Below are 22,677 nucleotides of genomic sequence, written 5' to 3' on the forward strand. Positions count from 1 at the left end.
CTGCTATTGCTGAATGCTAAATTGTGCCTCCAGGCAGATACAGCTTTAACCAGCTTTATACTTTATCTATGTACACTGTGTGTGTATGTATGTGTGTGAAAGCCTAAGCGATAACAAGTACATTATCATCACCAACTTCACACCACAGCCGTGTTGACTACAACTGTTGTGTCTCAACATACAAGAGCCAGACAGAGAAAAGCCTTGTTGTGTGAAAAGGGCCGTGGCAGGGGACTATAAAGGATATAGAATGAATGACCTGAAAGAAAACTAGCAGACCTCCACGTCACTACAGTATGTAGCTATGGAGACCGGAGCGTAACCATGGCAGTTTTATTATATTACTGAGTTTAACCACCATGGTTACTCTCCGTATTATAATAATATTGCCATTATGGTTACGCTCCGACATTATAGTAATACTGCCATGGTTACGCTCTGTATTATAATAATATTGCCATGGTTACGCTCCGTATTATAATAATACTGCCATGATGGTTACGCTCCATAATATAATTATTATAATAATAAGGAGCGTAACCATGGCAGTAATATTATAATACAGAGCGTAACCATGGCAGTATTATTATAAGAAGGAGTGTAAGCATCATGGCAGTATTATTATAATACGGATAGTAAGCATGGCAGTATTATTATAATATGGAGCGTAACATTTGGCAGCATTATTATAATACGGAGCGTAACCAAGGCAGTATTAATAAGTGTATCGATGACGTCGTCCCCACAGTGACCGTACGTACATACCCCAAACAGAAGCCATGGATTACAGGCAACATCCGCACTGAAAGCTGCCGCTTTCAAGGAGCGGGACTCTAACCCGGATGCTTATAAGAAATCCTGCTATTCCCTCCGACTAACCATCAAACAGGCAAAGCGTCAATACAGGACTAAGATTGAATCGTACTACACCGGCCCCGACGCTCGTCGGATGTGGCAGGGCTTGCAAACTATTACGGACTACAAGGGGGAAGCACAGCCGCGAGATGCCCAGTGACACGAGCCTACCAGACGAGCTAAATCCCTTCTATGCTCGCTTTAAGGCAACAAACACTGAAGCATGCATGAGAGCATCAGCTGTTCCGGACGACTGTGTGATCACATTCTCCGTAGCCGATGTGAGTAAGACCTTTAAACAGGTCAATATTCACAAGGCCGCAGGGCCAGATGGATTACCAGGACGTGTACTCCGAGCATGCGCTGACAAACTGGCATGTGTCTTCACTGACATTTTCAACCTGTCCCTGACTGAGTCTGTAATACCAACATGTTTCAAGCAGACCACCATAGTCCCTGTGCCAAGAACACTAAGATAACCTGCCTAAATGACTACCGACCTGTAACACTCACGTCTGTAGCCATGAAGTGCTTTGAAAGGCTGGTCATGGCTCACATCAACACCATTATCCCAGAAACCTGAGACCCACTCCAATTTACATACCGCCCCAACAGATCCACAGATGATGCAATCTCTATTGCATTCCACACTGCCCTTTCCCACCTGGACAAAAGGAACACCTACGTGAGAATGCTATTCATTGACTACAGCTCAGCGTTCAACACCATATTGCCCTCAAAGCTCATCACTAAGCTAAGGACCCTGGGACTAAACACCTCCCTCTACAACTGGATCCTGGACTTCCTGACGGGATGCCCCCAGGTGGTAAGGGTGGGTAACAACACATCTGCCACGCTGATCCTCAACACGGGGGCCCCTCAGGGGTGCGTGCTCAGTCCGCTCCTGTACACCCTGTTCACCCATGACTGCATGGCCAAGCACAACTCCAACACCATCATTAAGTTTGCAGACGACACAACAGTGGTAGGCCTGATCACCAACAATGATGAGACAGCCTATAGGGAGGAGGTCAGAGACCTGGCCGTGTGGTGGCAGGATAACAACCTCTCCCTCAACGTGATCAAGACAAAGGAGATGATTGTGGACTACAGGAAAAGGAGGACCGAGCACGCCCCCATTCTCATCGACAGGGCTGTAGTGGAGCGGGTTGAGAGCTTCAAGTTCCTTGGTGTCCACATCACCAACAAACTATCATGGTCCAAACACACCAAGACAGTCATGAAGAGGTCACGACAAAGCCTATTCCCCCTCAGGAGACTGAAAATATTTGGCATGGGTCCTCAGATACTCAAAAAGTTATACAGCTGCACCATCGAGAGCATCCTGACTGGTTGCATCACCGCCTGGTATGGCAACTTCTCAGCCTCTGACCGCAAGGCACTACAGAGGGTAGTACGTATGGCCCAGTACATCACTGGGGCCAAGCTTCCTGCCATCCAGGACCTCTATACCAGGCGGTGTCAGAGGAAGGCCCTAAAAATTGCCAAAGACTCCAGCCACCCTAGTCATAGACTGTTCTCTCTGCTACTGCACGGCAAGCGGTCCCGGAGCGCCAAGTCTAGGTCCAAAAGGCTTCTTAGCAGCTTCTACCCCCAAACCATAAGACTCCTGAGCAGCTAATCAAATGGCTACCCGGACTATTTGCATTGTCCCCCCCCCAGCCCCTCTTTTACGCTGCTGCTACTCTCTGTTTATTATCTATGCATAGTCACTTTGACTCTGTACAGGTACCCCCTGTATATAGCCTCGCTACTGTTATTTTACTGCTGCTTTTTAATTATTTTTTATTTTTCGTATTTTTTATTTTTTTACTTATCTATTTTTTACTTAACACTTATTTTCCCATTGTTGGTTAAGGGCTTGTAAGTAAACATTTCACTGTAATGTCTACACCTGTTGTATTCGGCGCATGTGACAAATACATTTTATTTTATTTTATAATATTATTATAATACGGAGCGTAACCATCATGGCAGTATTATTATAATACGGAGCGTAACCATGGCAGCATTATTATAATATGGCACGTAACCATCGCAGTATTATTATAATATGTAGCGTAAGCATGGCAGTATTATTATAATATGGAGCGTAACCATGGCAGTATTATTATAATACGGAGTGTAACATAATGGCAGTATTATTATAATACAGAGTGTAGACAGACAGACACGCATACAGACAGACAGACAGACAGACAGACTGAGCAGACAGACAGAGCAGACAGAGCCGACAGAGCTGACAGACACAGCAGACAGACAGAGCACACAGAGCCGACAGAGCTGACAGACACAGCAGACAGACAGAGCACACAGAGCCGACAGAACTGACAGACTGAGCAGACAGACAGAGCAGACAGAGCCGACAGAGGTGACAGACAGAGCAGACAGACAGAGCAGACAGAGCAGACCAGACAGACAGAGCAGACAGAGCAGACAGAGCTGACAGACACAGCAGACAGACAGAGCACACAGAGCCGACAGAGGTGACAGACAGAGCAGACCAGACAGACAGAGCAGACCAGACAGACAGAGCAGACAGAGCCGGGTGGTTGGGTTAGCTAGTCATTGTTAAATCAAATCTATGTCCCAAATGGAATCATATACCCTACATAGTGCACTACTTTTGACCGGAGCCCTATGGCCTTCCTGCTGTTATAGGTTGCGTCCCAAATGGAACCCTATTTCCTACATAGTGCACCATAGGGCTCTGTTCAAATGTAGTGCACTATGTAGGAAAAAGGGTGCCATTTGAGATGCACCTATAAGATCAGGAAGGCAGTGCTCAGCCAGTCAGTCAGTACGACTCATGAGACTCCTGATGATTAGAGCTTTAATAGAGTAACACACAGAACTCTGCCTGCTAACTGTTCCTCAGATATACAGACATGAGCCCCGTTATACCTGCCGCTAACATGCGTCCTTTGTCCTGATCTTCTGATTGTGTCCACATTTTCAGATATGAGTCTACACATGGTATTAAAATTTATCTCTTATCCGTCCGCTGTGTCTGGATTGTGACCTCATTTCCTGGTCCCTCTCTGTATGCATTTTTTGGGGGGAGATACATTATTTTATTTATTTATTTTTGACACATATTGATGCCATACGTAAATGATGACACAATGTGTCTGACTAACTCCAGAGGTGGTGGGTGTCTGACTAACTCCAGAGGTGGTGGGTGTCTGACTAACTCCAGAGGTGGTGGGTGTCTGACTAACTCCAGAGGTGGTGGGTGTCTGACTAACTCCAGAGGTGGTGGGTGTCTGACTAACTCCAGAGGTGGTGGGTGTCTGACTAACTCCAGAGGTGGTGGGTGTCTGACTAACTCCAGAGGTGGTGGGTGTCTGACTAACTCCAGAGGTGGTGGGTGTCTGACTAACTTCAGAGGTGGTGGGTGTCTGACTAACTCCAGAGGTGGTGGGTGTCTGACTAACTTCAGAGGTGGTGGGTGTCTGACTAACTTCAGAGGTGGTGGGTGTCTGACTAACTCCAGAGGTGGTGGGTGTCTGACTAACTCCAGAGGTGGTGGGTGTCTGACTAACTTCAGAGGTGGTGGGTGTCTGACTAACTTCAGAGGTGGTGGGTGTGCACGCACGAGCACACACACATACACACACACATACACACTGTGGATTCTTCCGTGTCAGGTACAGGTGTGGGATTTACCTGTCCAGATGGAAGGCAGCGATCTCAGCATTGTGTCTCTCAAAGTCCGAGAAGTAGAAGAAGTCAGGGGGCGTCTCCTGCTCCCGGGTCTGCCTGCAGGGGAAAGGGCAAAGGTCAGGGGTACAATACTGTTCTCTGAACCCCTTACAAGAAAACAAGCTCTGGGAAGATGTTGCCCTTAGGCACAGATCTAGGATCAGCTTCCCCTTCCCAAAGCATAGCCTTAGGAGAAAGAACGCTGCATTGACCTTAGATCAGTGTCAAGGTAGATACAAGTTTTATCTGGGTAGATAGATGTTGCTGATCTAGGATTTTAAGAGGCCAACTTCTATACTTAACAAAGACATACCGCCTACAACAAAACCAAGGCCCTCTCTGAAGCACTAACCGGGGGGAAGCCACAATTGTAGCTGTGCGGATTGTATTGTGGCTTTGTGTTTGAGACTGGAGAGATTCAAGGTTACTGTAGCCCTCTACCGTACCTATTTCTGGAGTCCTATGATCCTCCCTGAAAATGCTTTCCACACACATTCTGACTGAAAGCTCTGACTGTGTGTAAGAAAAGCCCTCTCACAGACCCCAACAGACAGGATGAGTCTAGAGGCACAAAGGAGTCCAAGGCATTGAAGGTGAACAAATACAGGCAGACACTTTGGTACCTTTAGATTATCAACAAGCTGTTGAACTGCAGTTCACAAACTCAGTTAATCACAACAACAAAAATAGCACAAAACATCCAACATCTACGAGTAGTCAGGGTGTATTGCTGATTAATAGAAGGAATGGGACTGTTCCATCCATATCATTTCATGCTTCACGTTCCCTCTCACACTGTTGTTTACACAAGCTTTCGAAGAATAAAACACAATCAGAGAGTAGTAGTTTCAGGAGAAATGGTTCTGCAACCTCCTCCACATCCTTCTCTGCTGGCCTCATCTCATCTTCCTCTATCACTCTTTCTCTCCCTCCCTTCCTCCCTCCCTCTTGCTTCCTCCCTCAAGCACTTCTCTCTCTCTCTCTATTCCCCCTTTCTTCCTCACACACTCTCCCCCCTCATCTCTTCTCCCTCTCTCTCTCTCTCTCCCTCTCTCTATCTCCCTCTCTCTCTCTCTCTCTCTCTCTCTCTCTCTCTCTCTCTCTCTCTCTCTCTCTCTCTCTCTCTCTCTCTCTCTCTCTCTCTCTCTCTCTCTTTCCCTCTCTCTGTAGCCCTCAGCTGTGTGTGATTGTTGCTCCACAGCTGTGAAGCTGACATATGCACCAATCATTATATAACTCACCAGGAACCATGTAACACTCCACAACACATTCCTACTCCCTACTAACGCTTCCTCGCCCCTCCTTCCTTCCTTACTCAGCTCTCTCTCTCTCTCTTTCTCGTTCTGTTTTTCTTTCTCTTTCTCTCTCTCTTTCTCTCTCTCTCTCCCCCTCTTTCTCGCTCTCTCCCCCCCCTCTCTCTCTCTCTCTCTCTCTTGTTCATCCTCAAAGGCCAGCCAGCCTGCAGATTCTATCTTCTCATTCTAAGATGACTTTCTGCAGGGACCGCTAAGTTGAAACAGACTGTTTTTGCCTGATGAGAATAGCAACAGTGTAAAAGTGACTGTGCTTAGGCCTACATACAGTATGGTGTTTGGTTACACTGTAAAACATTTCCTGTAAAATGTACTAATTGTTGCCAGTAAGTTACTGTAATTTATTTGACAGTATAGCTACTATAATCAATTTTACGGTACCGGAATTGTTACTGTAATCTAATTTACAGTACCAAGTGAGTTACTATAATCTAACTTACAGTACTAATTACAATTACAGCATATTACTGTAATTACCCAGTGACATATTACCCAGCGTTCTTTGCAAGTCTTCATGTTTACATTTACATTTTGGTCATTTAGCGTGCACTCTTGTTTAGCAACTTACAGTAGGTGCATTCAGCCAAACTTGATAAAATAAGCACATATTACAGTCATGGGCTCCCGAGTGGCGCAGCGGTCTAAGGCACTGCATCTCAGTGCTTGAGGCGTCACTACAGACCCCCTGGTTCGATTCCAGGCTGTATCACAACCGGCCATGATTGGGAGTCCCATAGGGCGATGCACAATTTGCCCAGCGTCGTCCGGGTTTGGCCGATGTAGGCCGTCATTGTAAATAATAATTTGTTCTTAACTGACTTGCTTAGTTAAATAAATAAAAAATAAAAATAGCAAGTGAAAAGTTTCTGTAACCGTTACTGAGAATGTTGTTGTAGTTAAGGATACACTGGTCTTCAAAATAATTGTAATTACAACAAGATATCTTATGATATATCTCTGACTATCTCTGGATAGTACCAATACATTACTGAGATATCCACTGTAACTTGATGCCAGCTTCCTATAAATTACTATAATGTCAAAGCAATGAAAAACAGTACAATACTGTAAAGGTGACTAATAAACTGTAAGACAGTTATATTTACAGTATTGTACTGTAATTACAAGGGATTGGAGCAAGTAAGTTGGCTGTTAGGCATTTGTATATTACAGCATATTAATTAATACTGTTTTACATCACTTGCACCTCCAGAGGCCTAAACAAAGGCTTCCAAAGGGGCAGCGACTACAGGTCAAAACAGATCAAATGGACATTATTAAATGGACTGGCAGCAATTGGTTTGTTTGTTGAATTCCTAAAACACAGTATACAGTATGTATTGTGTAGGGGTACAGCATTCTCACTCACGGGTGCAACAAATATAGCCTCTAACAAGGCACGCCTTAAAATATGTTAATGAGCCAGAGACTCTTTCCCTGCGCACAACATTTTCCAACAATGCACCATAATTAATTCTGTAAAACACATGGTATTTTACTGTGCATTCTACAGTGTTTGACTGTTGAAATTACTGAAAAGTCTTAAGGCGTCTGCATACTAGGTTCGGTTTGCTCCTAGCAGAAGTGAACGTCTGTGCCTCGCATACTCGCTTGAAAAATGAGAAGAAAGCGGCAATAGTACTGTTTGTCCATTCTGAGACGCTGTAGCCAGTATATGCTTCCTCAAAATAGTCCGAATTAATCTAAGATAACTCAAGAAATCTGTCATTAATTTGGATGTTTTTGTCAAGGAGGTCTTAGTCGTGCAATTTTACATCTAAGATATTTGGTGCAGTATTTCTTCTCAAGTGAAAACGAGTAATCTAGCTAGCACAGTACGCCTACTAGCCCTTAACACCTTTTCTTCTGGCATTTTCTTCTGGAATTTTCTATAATTCAAGGTCATTCAGGCTCCTGGAAATCCACAATCATACCACACACATTCTTAACACATTCCTTTCCTTGTGAAACTAGACATAACAAAAGCTTAGATTCCATTTCTGTACAACAGAATACACACCATGTTTTCACTGTGTGAACCTATGGCCCAGTGGCTGTCTAAGACCGTGTCTTGCTGTGTGTCCCCACTATGTGTGTGTCATGTGCGTACTTGTGTGTGTGTGTGCGCCTACATGCATGGTGTGTGTGTGTGTGTTCCCCTCTTATTGTCTACTCCAGGGCAAGAGATGATCCAGCATTGACACGCATTTGTCAATGAGTGGCTTGCCAAGAGTCAGGAAGGCTGGGTAATTACTTTGATACACATCTAATTCAAATGCCAATTAAGCTATCTATCTGCAGCATGGTGTTACACCCTGGCCTGGAGAGAGAAAGAGAGAGAGAGAGGGGGGGGGAGAAAGAGAGAGAGCAAGAGAGGAGGGGGAAGAGAGCGAGGGAGAGAGAGAGGGGAGAGAGATAGAGAGATGGGGGGGAGAGAGAGAGGCGGAAAGAGAGAGAGAAGGGGGAGAGAGAAAGAGAGAGAGGGGGATAGAGAGAGAGAGAGAGAGTGAGAGAGAGAGAGAGAGAGAGAGAGAGAGAGAGAGAGAGAGGGGGGGCTAAGGAGGCATCTGTGATTCCTATCAGGGGGAAGAGGGTATTGTCAAGGCCTCTCAGCTACACTCTGCTGCTGAGGTTTCTGCCTGTATATTGAGCTGGAGCTAAATATACAGATACACACACACACACACAGGCTGTTGTGCATGACCCTGTAGCAAGGGGTAAACACATAGTTTACACTCCAGGGTTAGACAACTTCTTGGCTGCATGGCGGCTTGGAGGGCCAAGGCAGCCAATAGGCCTGCAGTCTCTCTGCAAACACTGGCGTGTGAGAATAGTAGCAATACGCAACAGGAAAACCATAGGCACAGTACAGGACATCTCATACCTGACCTCTCACAACAGAACAACAAAGAACAGATGGGGCAGAGAAGTCCTTCTGTCCCAAAGTCATATTGACACCATCAGTGCATACTTACTGTAGAGCGTAGATGAGATGTGGCAGACATGTAAAGGACCTAAAGAGGAAAAGGATCATCACTCTGCCCTTAGAGGAGCATTTAAAGGCTGACTCCACTCTCTGTCATCTATCATCTGTCAAACAGACACACAGGATGAGGAGCTGGCTGCAGAAACACCCTGTTTCACAAACATGGTGTCCCTCTGGGGCTTGTTTAGGAAGGGTGCATGTTCAGTATGTTGCAGATAGAAAATGGCGTAGAGCTGATAAAAGTCCCTATTCTATATGTCAGAGACTCATATCTGTTATACACAATACATTTCTATAACCTCCTGTCCTGAAAAGGTATTTACTAGCTTGTCTTCTCTCTCTCTACCTCTAGGGGGAGGTGTTGATCTGCAGCCTTTGTGGACAGACACGGCACCACAGTAGAGGTGCTGTTGGTGGCCGGTTGTTTTAACTCCACTGGAGCGCCAGGCATGATGATGGTAGTGGCCGGTTGTTTTAACTCCACTGGAGCGCCACGCCTGATCGTAGAGCTGATCACAGGAGAAAGGCAACACACATCTGAGGGAGGGTCAGTGGAAAGGGTCTCTCTAAAGGCTGATGGTGATGTATCTATCTACAAATGCAGCTTATAGTTTTTATGAGAGCAATGACTAAAAATATAATGTAATAATGATGCATAATCAGCATAATCATGTTGTTGTGTTGGAAATGAGGCGCCTCATTTCTAAGGGTATCTTTTCCCCAACCACATTTAAAAACAGAGTTAAAATAGGAGAGGCTGCATCTCAGAGCTAGAGGCGTCACTACAGGCCCTGGTTAGAATCCAGGCTGTTTCACAATCCGGCCGTGATTGGGAGTCCCATATGGTGGCGCACAATTGGCCCATCGTCATCCGGGTTTGGCCGGGGTAGGCCGTCATTGTAAATAAGAATTTGTTCTTAACTGACTTGCCTAGTTAAGTAAAGGTTAAATAAATAAAAACATTTAGTGCTCAGTCAGACAGTGGTAGCTGACAGTGTGTGTGTGTGTGTGTGTACTGGCTGGGTCAGGATGAGAGGAGGAGAAGTCCCCAAAAGAATAGTAAACAACAAAAATTTGACCAACTGGGGACATTTTGTTGGTCCCCACATGTTCAAATGCTATTTCTAGGGTGTTTAGGGTTAAGGTTACAATTTTTTTTCTTCCTAGGGGGTAGATCAGCTTTAATATTGCAGATAGATTGTAACTTCCATCAATGTATTTGTCTATATCACTTCCAATCCCCCATATGTTTTTTTTCTCTCGCAAATATATATATATATGAAATATGAAATCTATATGGGACGACTGTCAATCCTTTGGTCCTTAAATGAAACTGGTATACTTTTTTATTTATCACAATTTTCTTTAACCAATTATGTTCTTTAATGCAGGGCCGACAGACAAGTTCCTTACTTTTTCCCCCTTCCACTTTCCTCTTCCATTTTTGCGGTAATGCTGCAATTATTTGGTTGTAATTTTGGGTAGAGAAGACATTTCCATATGTTTTTGTTAGCTACATGTGCGACATAACTCCACCAGTCCTACCTATGGGGGGGCCCCTCAGGGGTGCGTGCTCAGTCCCCTCCTGTACTCCCTGTTCACCCATGACTGCATGGCCAGGCACGACTCCAACACCATGATTAAGTTTGCCGACGACACAACAGTGGTAGGCCTGATCACCGACAACGATGAGACAGCCTATAGGGAGGAGGTCAGAGACCTGGCCGTGTGGTGCCAGGATAACAACCTCTCCCTCAACGTGACCAAGACAAAGGAGATGATTGTGGACTACAGGAAAAAAAAGAGGACTGAGCACGCCTCCATTCTCATCGACGGGGCTGTAGTGGAACAGGTTGAGAGCTTCAAGTTCCTTGGTGTTGCATCACCGCCTGGTATGGCAACTGCTTGGCCTCCGACCGCAAGGCACTACAGAGGGTAGTGCGTACGGCCCAGTACATCACTGGGGCCAAGCTTCCTGCCATCCAGGATCTCTATACCAGGCGGTGTCAGAGGAAGGCCCTCAAAATTGTCAAAGACTCCAGCCACCCTAGTCATAGACTGTTCTCTCTGCTACCGCACGGCAAGCGGTACCGGAGTGCCAAGTCTAGGTCCAAAAGACTTCTCAACAGCTTCTACCCCCAAGCCATAAGACTCCTGAACAGCTAATCATGGCTACCCGGACTATTTGCACTGCCCCACCACCCCATCCTTTTATGCTGCTGCTACTCTGTTAATTATTTATGCAATGTCACTTTAACTCTACCAACATGTACATATTACTTCAACTACCTAAACTAGTCGGTGCCCCCGCACATTGACTCTGCACCGGTACCCCCCTGTATATATAGCCTCCCTACTGTTATTTTATTTTACTTCTGCTCTTTTTTTCTCAACACTTTTTTTGTTGTTGTTTTATTTTTACTTTTTTGTTAAAAATAAATGCACTGTTGGTTAAGGGCTGTAAGTAAGCATTTCACTGTAATGTCTGCACCTGTTGTATTCGGCGCATGTGGCCAATAAAATTAGATTTGATTTGATGATATAATTTACGAAGATGATACCTTTTTAAAAATTTTGTCAAAAAATTATGTTTTTTTTATCAATTAGTATATTTGAGTTTAACCACAATATTTGTTGCAATATTTGTTCTGTCGTTTCTGGAGGATTAAATTGAAATTGCAACCAACTTTCTATGGCTTGTTTTAGAAATAGTGATATTTGGGACTGAAAGTGAGAGGTTGTAATCTGAATAAAGGGAAAAAGGCCATTCTTGAACATTGGGTGAGCCAATCTTACTAATTTGCTAGAGAACCAGTTCAGATTTAAGTATAACTTTTGTATGACTGAAATTTTAGTGATCGGTCTAATGCTTTAATATTTAATAATTTCTGTCCTCCGAATTCATATTCATTATATAAATAGGCCCGTTTAATTTTGTCTGGCTTGCCGTTCCAAATAAAATGGAATATTTTTTTCTCATATAATTTACAAAACTGTTCGCTAGGCGTAGGCAAGACCATAAGCAAATAGGTAAACAGGGATAATACTAAAGAGTTAATCAGGGTGATTTTTCCACAAATTGACAGGTATTTACCTTTCCATGGTAGCAAGATCTTATCTATTTTTGCTAACTTTCCATTAAAATGTATAAGAGTGAGATCATTTATTTCATTTGGGATATATATTCCGAGTATGTCCACATCACCATCAGACCAATTTATTGGTAAACTACATGGTTTTAATTTTTTAGTGATCCAATACGTAATATAGTACATTTATCATAATTTGGTTGTAATCCAGAGAGGTTAGAAAATGTATCTAGCTCCTCTATGAGGCTGTGGAGGGATTCAAGTTGTGGATTTAAAGAAAACATGAATCATCAGCGTACAATGACACCTTTGTTTTTAAGCCCTGGATTTCTAATCCCTTGATATTATTGTTGGATCTGATTTTAATAGCTAACATCTCGATGGCCATAATAAATAGATATGCCGATAGTGGACAACCTTGTTTCACTCCTCTTGACAGTTTAAAACTTTTGGAGAAATAGCCATTATTTACTATTTTACACCTAGGGTTACTATACATGATTTTAACCCAATTTATAAGAGATTCTCCAAAATTGAAATGTTCCAGGCATTTATATATAAACCCCAGTCATAGTTTATCAAATGGCTTTTTGAAGTCTGCTATGAATAGCAGGCCTGGTTTCCCAGATTTTTCATAGTGTTCTATTGTTTCCAGTACTTGCATTATATTATCTCCAATGTATCGTCCATGTAAAAAACCTGTCTGATTAGAATGAATAATGTCCGACAATACCTTTTTAATTCTATGCGCTATACATTTTGCTAGAATTTTTGCATCACAACACTGAAGTGTAAGGGTCCTCCAATGTTTTTAATGGACTGGATCTTTATATTTTCCACTTGTATCCTGTTTCAGTAATAATGAAATCCGACCTTCTTCTTGAGTGTCTGACAATCTATCATTTACATAGGAGTGGTTAAAACATGCTAATAACGGTCCTCTGAGTATATCAAAAAAGGTTTGGTATACCTCGACTGGTATGCCATCCAACCCTGGAGTTTTCCCGGACTTAAAGTCTTTAATTGCATCCAGAATTCCTCCTCTGTAATTTCACCTTCACATGAGTCTTTCTGTATGGCTGTTAATTTTACATTATCAATAGAAAAAAAACTCTACAATTAGCTTCAGTTAGAGGAGATGGAGGCGACTGAAACGAAAACATATGCTTAAAGTACTTTGTTTCCTCCTTCAAAATATAATTTGTTGAATCATGGGTGACTGTCATTTTAACCAGTTTCAGTCAATTCTTTTTGGTAGCATTTCTATGTTGAAGATTAAAAAAGAATTTGGTGCATTTTTCCGCATATTCCATCCAGTTTGCTTTATTTTTATAATATATAACACTTGATCTTTCTTTAATAAGTTTCTCCATTTCTTTTTGTTTTTCCTCTAATTTATTCTGAGCCTCTATGTTACAGTTTTTATTGCTATCTATCTGTTTTCATTGAACATGGTCTAAAATCATGTTTTAGGGAGTTACCCGCCAAAAACGGTTACTGCTCTTCTATTTCCTTTGTTAGTATGGACTCTTTTGACCTAAATTGCTTTTGTTTTCGAGATGAGTACTGAATTGCATGGCCTCTAAAGGCACATTTAACGGTGTCCCATACAATAAGGGGATTTGCTGTACCTATGTTATGTCCGAAAAAATCAGTTATAAATTCCTGTGTCCTTGTTAAAAACAGGTTATCATCCAATAGGCTTTGATTACATTTCCAATATCCTCGCCCACGTGGAAATTCAGTAAGAGTAATGTATATGCCAATTATATGATGGTCCGACCGCACTCTGTCCCCTATCAACACTTTTTAAACTTTTGGTGCCAACGAGAATGACATAAGAAAGAAGTCCAGACGACTAGCTTGATTGAGTCTCCGCCATTTATATCTCACTAGATCAGGATATTTAAGCCTCCATGTATCTACTAGTTCTAATGTATCCATGACAGTCATGATTTCCTTAAGAGCATGAGGGTGATAGTTTGTAGTGTGATTTCCTTTACGGTCCATTGAGCTATTTAAAACGGTATTATAATCTCCCACCATAATAATAGAGTCTTGAATTGCTTGCAGGGTTGATAATTTATTACAGTGGGGAAAAAAGTATTTAGTCAGCCACCAATTGTGCAAGTTCTCCCACTTAAAAAGATGAGAGAGGCCTGTAATTTTCATCATAGGTACACGTCAACTATGAAAGACAAATTGAGAAAGAACAATCCAGAAAATCACATTGTAGGATTTTTTATGAATTTATTAGCAAATTAAGGTGGAAAATAAGTATTTGGTCACCTACAAACAAGCAAGATTTCTGGCTCTCACAGACCTGTAACTTCTTCTTTAAGAGGCTCCTCTGTCCTCCACTCGTTACCTGTATTAATGGCACCTGTTTGAACTTGTTATCAGTATAAAAGACACCTGTCCACAACCTCAAACAGTCACACTCCAAACTCCAGTATGGCCAAGACCAAAGAGCTGTCAAAGGACACCAGAAACAAAATTGTAGACCTGCACCAGGCTGGGAAGACTGAATCTGCAATAGGTAAGCAGCTTGGTTTGAAGAAATCAACTGTGGGAGCAATTATTAGGAAATGGAAGACATACAAGACCACTGATAATCTCCCTTGATCTGGGGCTCCACGCAAGATCTCACCCCATGGGGTCAAAATGATCACAAGAACGTTGAGCAAAAATCCCAGAACCACACGGGGGGACCTAGTGAATGACCTGCAGAGAGCTGGGACCAAAGTAACAAAGCCTACCATCAGTAACACACTACGCCGCCAGGGACTCAAATCCTGCTGTGCCAGACGTGTCCCCCTGCTTAAGCCAGTACATGTCCAGGCCCATCTGAAGTTTGCTAGAGTGCATTTGGATGATCCAGAAAAGTATTGGGAGAATGTCATATGGTCAGATGAAACCAAAATATAACTTTTTGGTAAAAACTCAACTCGTCGTGTTTGGAGGACAAAGAACACCATACCTACTGTGAAGCATGGGGGTGGAAACATCATGCTTTGGGGCTGTTTTTCTGCAAAGGGACCAGGTCGACTGATCCGTGTAAAGGAAAGAATGAATGGGGCCATGTATCGTGAGATTTTGAGTGAAAACCTCCTTCCATCAGCAAGGGCATTGAAGATGAAACGTGGCTGGGTCTTTCAGCATGACAATGATCCCAAACACACCGCCCGGGCAATGAAGGAGTGGCTTCGTAAGAAGCATTTCAAGGTCCTGGAGTGGCCTAGCCAGTCTCCAGATCTCAACCCCATAGAAAATCTTTGGAGGGAGTTGAAAGTCCATGTTGCCCAGCGACAGCCCCAAAACATCACTGCTCTAGAGGAGATCTGCATGGAGGAATGGGCCAAAATACCAGCAACAGTGTGTGAAAACCTTGTGAAGACTTACAGAAAACGTTTGACCTGTGTCATTGCCAACAAAGGGTATATAACAAAGTATTGAGAAACTTTTGTTATTGACCAAATACTTATTTTCCACCATATTTTGCAAATAAATTCATTAAAAATCCTACAATGTGATTTTCAGGATTTTTTTTTTCTCATTTTGTCTGTCATAGTTGACGTGTACCTATGATGAAAATTACAGGCCTCTCTCATCTTTTTAAGTGGGAGAACTTGCACAATTGGTGGCTGACTAAATACTTTTTTTCCCCACTGTATATATATTGTCAAAGAAGTGTGGATCAATTAATATCATCACCCCTTTTGAATTGCTTTGCCCATGGGAGAAGTATATTTCCCCCCCATTCCTTTTTCCACGCAACTTCATCTAAAATAGTTGTATGAGTTTCCTGTAAACAATAGATATTATATTCCTTCTCTTTGAGGCATGTAAATATTGTTCTTCTTTTGTTATTATCTGCCAAGCCATTACAATTATAACTGGCTATACTTATTTCTAAAGCCCCTCCCCATCCCAAGTTGGGCCGTCATCCCAGTGATCTGCATACCACCCCCGTCCCCCCCGGATCCCTAGGGCCCCGAGAGGCCAGGACCCATCCATCGAAAACAGCACACAGTGCCACCCACAAAACAGAAGCAGGTCAACCGCCAAAAGCATTTCCAATGCTCTCACGTCAATATATATATATAGCTATTTAAAAACATATATCTATTCAAATATCTTGCATATCTTATTTTCCATCATTATCAATTAATATGCGTAATAATGTCGGCAGTTCATGCGCAGGATTGTTACCTATAACCCAGATTCCCATTGTATTACATTACATTTTTGACAAGCAATTATTATTTTAGCAAACAATTATTGTGGTTCATCCTATATTCTCCCTAACATCCTTACCCCCTTGCAACAGATGTGGGATAAACACACACGCACATACTCTAACACACTCAACCCCTTTCATTTTAGTCATTTAGCAGACGCTCTTATCCAGAGCGACTTACAGTTAGTGAGTGCATACTTTCCTCCACAATCAACCATAAGATCAGATGCTCAACGGTTGTTACATCCCAGAGCCCAACTCAAGAAAGGACCTGATTTACGAATGCATATACAGTTACAGCTGTTTAAGAAAGCATGCAAGATTGAGCAAAAATTGGCAACAATGTGAGATTTCAATAATCTATGTGAAGTCCTAGGTGATGGAGATCAGATCTACCCTCTTCACCTGAGACACAAACACTCTGGTCCCCCGTTGTAACCATTTTCCCAAAGCATCTCTGTGCAGTCAGACCTTTGATTATTTTGTGCCACCAGGGCCACAATAATAAGGCCCTCTCTGATTGTCCGAGTGTGACCCCCTCCCCATGGGTTACTGCAGCCAGTGTTGCCAGCACTGCCACTACCTGGGTGGGGGTACCCCACCGGAATCCCCACTGGCTAGGTACAAGGTCGTCAAGGTTCTCATTAGCAGTTTTGAGAATTTCCTTGTATATTATGCTCTCCCATCAGGGGGCTCTGGCTTTGTAGAACCAACCCTGCCAGGCAGGCTCAGAATCTTGAGGGGGCGGGGCTGCTCAAGTAGGTCTCTGACCGCATTTCTTTTTCTGTTTTGGCTGCATATAGGCAACTCACAGCAGGCCCAGAAAACAGATGGGGACTTCGCTTTGGTGTATGGGTCGCTCAGGTGGGTGTCTAGGATATAGGGTTGGGGATCGTTCCATCATGATAGGACAATATTTTTTTTTAGATTAGATGTATACTATATTTTAAAATGTATATCCCTAATCTGCACAAAATTGAAAGCTCTCTCACAACCCCTGCTCACAGACACACGTTGGTTCTGGGATATGCAACCATTTCCTTTTTCACTCACTTAACGCCACACTTTTTCAAACACAAAAACGCACACCACACCTTCCATCACAATTCATCCACACATACCCACATACTGTGCCTTCTACCCTACCTCTTTAAGGAATACCTGGAATAGTATAAAGCAATCCTTCTACCCCCCCTCCCCCACCCCCCATAAAAAAAAGAAGAAAAAAAAGTGGTTGTCCCACTTGCTATCATAAGTTGAATGCACCAATTTGTAAGTCGCTCTGGATAAGAGCGTCTACTAAATGATGTAAATGTAAATGTATGTCTTCTGTTTGCTATGTTTTTATCTCCACTATGTTGATTGAGTACTTGTGTTCTAATTAGTTGTATTTGAAGATGTATTATTTTGCTTGTTATCTTTTCTTGTAATACCGTCTTATCCCTTTATAAAATACTATACATACTATAAATGTGCTTTATTATTACAATCCCTACCATGGCTAGTATTGGGTGTTCCATTATTCGACTCCTCTATTAGAACTTTCAGAATAGCAATGGAGTAGTCTTTGTGTCGCGGAACATTTGGTTGTCAATATACAGTTTATCGACAACGAGAGAAACACGCTTCCCTTTTAATCTATTTTCCCTGAAGATTGGGTACAGAACTTTGCGCCGTTCTGCAATCTCCCTCGGGAACTGATCATTCATGCCTATTTTCGTGCCAGCAAGTATATTACCTAGGCTTTTAACCATTACTTTATCCTTAAAAAAGCAAATTTGGCAACGATTGGACGCTCTGTCATCTTTGTCCGAAATGGTGTACAAGTTCGAGTTGGATTTTATCAACAGCCTCGAGTGGGATTTGAAGCGCTTTAAGAAAGAAGTCCGTTCCATTTAAAAAATTGGCGGCCCCTTACACTTCAGTGTTGTGATGCAAATATTCTAGCAAAATGTATAGCGCATAGAATTAAAAAGGTATTGTCGGACATTATTCATTCTAATCAGACAGGTTTTTTACACGGGCGATACATTGGAGATAATATAAGGCAAGTACTGGAAACAATAGAACACTATGAAAAATATGGGAAGTCAAGCCTACTATTCATAGCAGATTTCGAAAAGGCATTTGATAAAGTACGACTGGGGTTTATATATAAATGCCTGGAGCATTTCAATTTTGGACAATCTCTTATAAATTGGGTTAAAATCCTGTATAGTAACCCTAGGTGTAAAAGAGTAAATAATGGCTATTTCTCAAAAAATTTAAACTGTCAAGAGGAGTGAAACAAGGTTGTCCACTATCGGCATATCTATTTATTATTGCCATCGAGATGTTAGCTATTAAAATCAGATCCAACAATAATATCAAGGGATTAGAAATCCAGGGCTTAAAAACAAAGGTGTCATTGTACGCTGATGATTCATGTTTTCTTTTAAATCCACAACTTGAATCCCTCCACATAGAGGATCAAGATACATTTTCTAACCTCTCTGGATTACAACCAAATTATGATAAATGTACTATATTAAGTATTGGATCACTAAAACTAAAAATTTTACATTACCAATAAAATGGTCTGATGGTGATGTGGATATACTCGGAATACATATCCCAAATGAAATAAATGATCTCATTCCAATTTTTTTTATAGAAAGTTAGCAAAAATAGATAAGATCTTGCTACCATGGAAAGGTAAATACCTGTCAATTTGTGGAAGAATCACACTGATTAACTCTTTAGTATTATCCCAGTTTACCTATTTGCTTATGGTCTTGCCTACGCCTAGCGAACAGTTTTTTTTAATTATATGAGAAAAAAAAATCTATTTTATTTGGAACGGCAAGCCAGACAAAATTAAACAGGCCTATTTATATAATGAATATGAATTAGGAGGACAGAAATGATTAAATATTAAAGCATTAGACCTATCACTAAAAGCTTCAGTCATACAAAAAGTATACTTAAATATGAACTGGTTCTCTAGCAAACTAGTAAGATTGTCTCACCCAATGTTCAAGAAGGGACTTTTTTCCCTTTATTCAGATTACAATCCCTCACTTTCAGGTATTTGAAAAGGAAATCATCTCCCAAATATCACTATTTCTAAAACAAGCCATAGAATGTTGGTTGCAATTTCAATTTAATCCTCCAGAAACGACAGAACAAATATTGCAACAAATATTGTGGTTAAACTCAAATATACTAATTGATAAAAAAACGTTATTTTTTGACAAAATTTAAAAAAGGTATAATCTTTGTAAATAATATTATCGGTATGAATGGTGGAGTTATGTCGCACATGCAGCTAACAAAAACATATGGAAATGTCTGCTCTACCCAAAACTACAACCAAATAATTGCAGCATTACCGCAAAAATGGAAGAGGAAAGTAGAAGGAGGAAAAAGTAAGGAACTTGTCTGTCGGCCTTGCATTAAAGAACATAATTGGTTAAAGAAAATTGTGATAAATAAAAAAGTATACCAGTTTAATTTAAGGACCAAAGGATTGACAGATATATCAATATCCCATATAGTTGGGAAGAGATTTTTGGCGTACCGATTCCATGGCATAGTGTTTATGAACTGATACGCAAAACGACTATGGATTCAAAACGTAGAATTGTTCAATATAAATTATTATATAAAATTCTTGCTACCAATATAATGTTATTTGTATGGGGGATACAATTTTCCCAGTTCTGCAGGTTTGGCTGTGAAGAGACAGAATCATTAGATCATGTGTTTTGGTACTGTATATTTGTAGCTTGTTTCTGGACACAGGTCCAGGAATGGCTGAAGGATTGCAATATTTGCATGGAGCTGACCCTGCAGATAGCACTACTGGGTGATCTGAAAAGTCATAGTCAATCGATCAATAATATAATAATACTTTTAGCAAATATGTTTTTTTTTCAATTCACAAACTGTAGAAACAATGAGAATAGACAGGTTCATAACTTTTGTAAAACATCACAGTACAGTTGAAAATATATGCAAATAGAAATCCAATATGGATGGTGTTAAGAGATAGATGGGAGGTGTTGAATGGAGCTGAAGGATGGGACTAATAACAACAAGATAACTAGTGTAAGACATGCTGTGTCCATAATAAGTATATAGGTTATATATTGTGAGCTTTTGTGAAAGAGCACAGTTAGAAAGATATGGCATATAGAAGCATACCAGATGGACATCATGAAAATTATAGGAGGAAGTTCAGGAGTAAAAACAAACAAAATATAATTAGTGACTGTGTCCATAAAATGTATATAGTATGTATAAGCATGAAGTAGAGGCCTAAGCATTGCTGTTCACTAGTTTACTCCAATTAGGGAGGGGATGGTTAGGTTGGAAAGTAATAAAGGGAAATATATATATTTTTAAAGGATATGTATGTATGTCTATATGTATGTATGTATGTACAGTGGGGGAAAAAAGTATTTAGTCAGCCACCAATTGTGCAAGTTCTCCCACTTAAAAAGATGAGAGAGGCCTGTAATTTTCATCATAGGTACACGTCAACTATGACAGACAAATTGAGATATTTATTTCTCCAGAAAATCACATTGTAGGATTTTGAATGAATTTATTTGCAAATTATGGTGGAAAATAAGTATTTGGTCACCTATAAACAAGCAAGATTTCTGGCTCTCACAGACCTGTAACTTCTTCTTTCAGAGGCTCCTCTGTCCTCCACTCGTTACCTGTATTAATGGCACCTGTTTGAACTTGTTATCAGTATAAAAGACACCTGTCCACAACCTCAAACAGTCACACTCCAAACTCCACTATGGCCAAGACCAAAGAGCTGTCAAAGGACACCAGAAACAAAATTGTAGACCTGCACCAGGCTGGGAAGACTGAATCTGCAATAGGTAAGCAGCTTGGTTTGAAGAAATCAACTGTGGGAGCAATTATTAGGAAATGGAAGACATACAAGACCACTGATAATCTCCCCTCGATCTGGGGCTCCACGCAAGATCTCACCCCGTGGGGTCAAAATGATCACAAGAACGGTGAGCAAAAATCCCAGAACCACACGGGGGGACCTAGTGAATGACCTGCAGAGAGCTGGGACCAAAGTAACAAAGCCTACCATCAGTAACACACTACGCCGCCAGGGACTCAAATCCTGCAGTGCCAGACGTGTCCCCCTGCTTAAGCCAGTACATGTCCAGGCCCGTCTGAAGTTTGCTAGAGTGCATTTGGATGATCCAGAAGAGGATTCTAATCCAGGCACTTGTCATCTCCCGTCTGGACTACTGCAACTCGCTGTTGGCTGGCCTCCCTGCCTGTGCCATTAAACCCCTACAACTCATCCAGAATGCCGCAGCCCGTCTGGTGTTCAACCTTCCCAAGTTCTCTCACGTCACCCCCCTCCTCCGCACACTCCACTGGCTTCCAGTTGAAGCTCGCATCCGCTACAAGACCATGGTGCTTGCCTATGGAGCAGTGAGGGGAACGGCACCTCTGTACCTTCGGGCTCTGATCAGTCCCTACACCCAAACGAGGGCATTGCGTTCATCCACCTCTGGCCTGCTGGCTCCCCTTCCTCTGCCGAAGCATAGTTCCCGCTCAGCCCAGTCAAAACTGTTCGCTGCTCTGGCACCCCAATGGTGGAACAAGCTCCCTCACGACGCCAGGACAACGGAGTCACTCACCACCTTCCGGTGACATTTGAAACCCCACCTCTTTAAGGAATACCTGGGATAGGATAAAGTAATCCTTCTACCCCCCAAAAAAAAATGTGTAAAGTGGTTATCCCACTGGCTATAGGGTGAACGCACCAATTGGTGAGTCGATCTGGATAAGAGCGTCTGCTAAATGACGTAAATGTGCCCTTGAGCAAGGCACTTTACCCTAATTGCTCCTGTAAGTCGCTCTGGATAAGAGCGTCTGCTAAATGACTAAAATGTAAATGTAAATGTAATGGTCAGATGAAACCAAAATAGAACTTTTTGGTAAAAACTCAACTCGTCGTGTTTGGAGGACAAAGAATGCTGAGTTGCATCCAAAGAACACCATACCTACTGTGAAGCATGGGGGTGGAAACATCATGCTTTGGGGCTGTTTTTCTGCAAAGGGACCAGGACGATTGATCCGTGTAAAGGAAAGAATGAATGGGGCCATGTATAGTGAGATTTTGAGTGAAAACCTCCTTCCATCAGCAAGGGCATTGAAGATGAAACGTGGCTGGGTCTTTCAGCATGACAATGATCCCAAACACACCGCCCGGGCAACGAAGGAGTGGCTTCGTAAGAAGCATTTCAAGGTCCTGGAGTGGCCTAGCCAGTCTCCAGATCTCAATCCCATAGAAAATCTTTGGAGGGAGTTGAAAGTCCGTGTTGCCCAGCGACAGCCCCAAAACATCACTGCTCTAGAGGAGATCTGCATGGAGGAATGGGCCAAAATACCAGCAACAGTGTGTGAAAACCTTGTGAAGACTTACAGAAAACGTTTGACCTG

General features: G+C 42.1%; 1 protein-coding gene across 1 annotated transcript in view; it reads right to left on the minus strand.

The window, feature by feature from the left end:
- Nucleotides 1-22,677, minus strand: part of LOC121577058 (extracellular serine/threonine protein kinase FAM20C-like) — a 123,493-nt gene that overhangs the window by 20,111 nt on the left and 80,705 nt on the right. Inside the window, exon 4 of the mRNA XM_041890788.2 lies at nt 4,546-4,638. Within this exon, the coding sequence (XP_041746722.1) occupies nt 4,546-4,638 (93 nt within the window). The remainder of the gene's footprint in view (nt 1-4,545; nt 4,639-22,677) is intronic.

The sequence above is a fragment of the Coregonus clupeaformis genome, chromosome 1 (assembly GCF_020615455.1).
Source record: "Coregonus clupeaformis isolate EN_2021a chromosome 1, ASM2061545v1, whole genome shotgun sequence".
Lineage (NCBI taxonomy): Eukaryota > Metazoa > Chordata > Actinopteri > Salmoniformes > Salmonidae > Coregonus > Coregonus clupeaformis.